Source organism: Dipodomys ordii, unplaced genomic scaffold (assembly GCF_000151885.1).
Source record: "Dipodomys ordii isolate 6190 unplaced genomic scaffold, Dord_2.0 Scaffold79, whole genome shotgun sequence".
NCBI lineage: Eukaryota > Metazoa > Chordata > Mammalia > Rodentia > Heteromyidae > Dipodomys > Dipodomys ordii.
In genome coordinates, this window is record NW_012267295.1 from 4,038,892 (window position 1) to 4,041,435 (window position 2,544).

General features: G+C 56.2%; 1 protein-coding gene across 1 annotated transcript in view; it reads left to right on the plus strand.

Annotated features, from left to right (window-relative positions):
- The window catches only part of Mfng (MFNG O-fucosylpeptide 3-beta-N-acetylglucosaminyltransferase), a 43,342-nt gene that overhangs the window by 24,369 nt on the left and 16,429 nt on the right, over positions 1–2,544 (plus strand). Inside the window, exons 5-6 of the mRNA XM_013024764.1 lie at positions 382–467; positions 2,087–2,252. Coding sequence (XP_012880218.1) covers positions 382–467; positions 2,087–2,252 — 252 coding nt within the window. The remainder of the gene's footprint in view (positions 1–381; positions 468–2,086; positions 2,253–2,544) is intronic.

Sequence of the window (2,544 nt, forward strand, 5' to 3'; positions counted from 1 at the left end):
CCCCCCCCCCGTTGTGGGACTTGAACTCTGGGCCTGGGCACTGTCCCTGAGCTCTTCAGCTCAAGGCGAGCACTTGAGCCACAGCACCACTTTCAGTTTTCTGGTGGTTCATTGGAGAAAAGAGTCTCACAGACTTTCCTGCTTGGGCTGGCTTTGAACTGTGGTCCTCAGATCTCAGCCTCCTGAGTAGCTAGGATTACAGGTGTGAGGCACTGGCATCCGGCCCTAGTTTCCTTATCTATAAAACAGGCATAAACATGGCAGGCTACCGCAAGCCCCCACAAGCTGTGAGGCAGAGAGCCAGGGCCACGCTGGGGGGTGGACGGCAGGTGGGCATTCCCCTTCCCTCCCATCTCACTGCGTTCATGTTCCTCTCCCCAGAGGCTGGTGCAGTTCTGGTTTGCCACAGGGGGCGCAGGCTTCTGCATCAACCGCAGACTAGCTTTGAAGATGGCCCCGTGGGCCAGGTAAGCCGAGACCCAGGACGGAGGTGTGTGACGGGCCTGGACATGAGGAGGAGCCAGAGCCATTGTGGCCAGAGCGGGGAGAGACCGCCTGCTTCTCTAGGTTTTAGAGTCTCCGGTTTGTGGAGAGGCGTCATCCACCAACCTTCCCCCACTCAGGGTTAACACATCTCAGGGAAAAACACATCTTTGGGGGGCTGGCAAAGTGGCTTAATCATAGAGTGCTTGCCTAGCATGCATGAGGCCCTGGGTTCGATTCCTCAGTGCTACATACACAGAAAAAGCTGGAAGTGGGGAAGTGGCTCAAGTGGTGGAGCGCCCACCTTGAAGAAAAGAAGCTCACGGACAGTGCCCAGGCCCCGAGTTCAGGTCCTAAGACTGGCAAAAAAAAAAAAAAATCTTTGGGAGCCTCAGTTTCCCCATCTGTAAAATGGACCTGAAAAATATAACAGCCAGAGGTCGCATAAAGGTTAAGTGAGCAAATGTCTGAGCTTCACCTTCTAGGAGCCGGGGCCTCCTCAGCTCCTTCTGCAGCTCTCTTCTGTCTGAGCAGCCATGGCCAAGGGCAGGGGCTCTCAGAAGAGGGAGAGGAAGGGATGGCTTCCCGGAGGAGGCGGCATTTGACATGAACAGGCCCCGAAGAGAGGCGCCCAGGGAAGCGGAAGTCCTAGCTCTATGGATGGGGGTAGCATGGACTCTGGCATCCTCGGAGTTCCAGGCTGCCTCTAGGTCTTTCTGGGCTGGCTCATATTAACACCCGTGGCTGTGATCTTCTATGGAGCTTTTTGGGGGCTTGAACTCAGGGCCTGGGCATTATCCCTGAGCTTCTTTTGCACAAGGCTAGCGCTCTATCACTTGAGCCACAATGCCACTTCTGCCTTTTTCTGAGTAGTTTACTGCAGCTGAGTCTTACAGACTTTCCTGCCCAGGCTGGCTTTGACCCATGATCCTCAGATCTCAGCCTCCTGAGTAGCTAGGATTGCAGGCGGAAGCTACCAGTGCCTGGCTTGTATGGAGCTTTGGCTTTGGCCTTGGCCTGGGCTCCTGCAGCTTTGAACATGGAGGCACTGAGAGCTGAAACAAGCGAAGGTCTTCCCGATTCAAGGTCACCCGGCTGCCGCGTTTGCTTTACCTTAGATGGAGAGGAGCCTGCGTGTTGTCTTAGGTCTGGTCTGTGAGGAGCTGCCTGGGCTTCTGGCCTGCATAACTTTGAATGAATTAGTGCCTCACGCCTATAGTCCTCGCTGCTCAGGAGGCTGAGATCCGAGGATCATGATTCAAAGCCAGCCTGGGCAGGAAAGTCCATGAGATTGTTATTGCCAGTTGCTGACCAAAATGCTGGAAGAGGAGCTGAGCTGTAGTTCAAGTGGTAGAGAGCCAGGGCCGGGAAGGTGGCTTAGTGGTAGAGCGCTTGTCTAGCATGCACAAAGCCCTGGGTTCAATTCCTTAGTACCACATACAGGAAAAGCCAGAACTGGGGCTGTGGCTCGAGTGGTAGAGCACCAGCCTTGAATGAAAAAGCTGAAGGACAGCATCACCCTGGGAGTCTGGCGGAGGCCCCGTGGGAGGCTCCGGGGGGAAGCCAAGGGGGGAGGCTCCAGCCTGCTCTGCCCCACCCCCAGCGGCTCCCGCTTCGTGGACACGTCGGCGCTCATCCGGCTTCCTGATGACTGCACAGTAGGTTACATCGTGGAGTGCAAGCTGGGCGGCCGCCTGCAGCCCAGCCCCCTCTTCCACTCGCACCTGGAGACCCTGCAGCTGCTGGGGGCTGCCCAGCTCCCGCAGCAGGTGAGCTGCCCCAGGGCTGTGGTCGTGCGGTAGGGGGGGCCCTCTGGGGGGTATGTGAGGTCAACCGGATGCTGGGCCTGGCTGTGTCCTATTAATGGGGAAACTGAGGCCCGGGACGGCAAAGGATCCCAAATGGCAAATGCTGCCAGTGCCTTGGAGATGGGCCAGTCTTTTTGTGCTGGTTGTAGGGCTTGAACTCAAGGCCCACGTGCGAGTTCTGAGCATTTTTGTTCCAGGCTATTGCTCTACCACTTAAGCCATAGTTCTACTTCAGACTTTTTTTTTTTTTTTT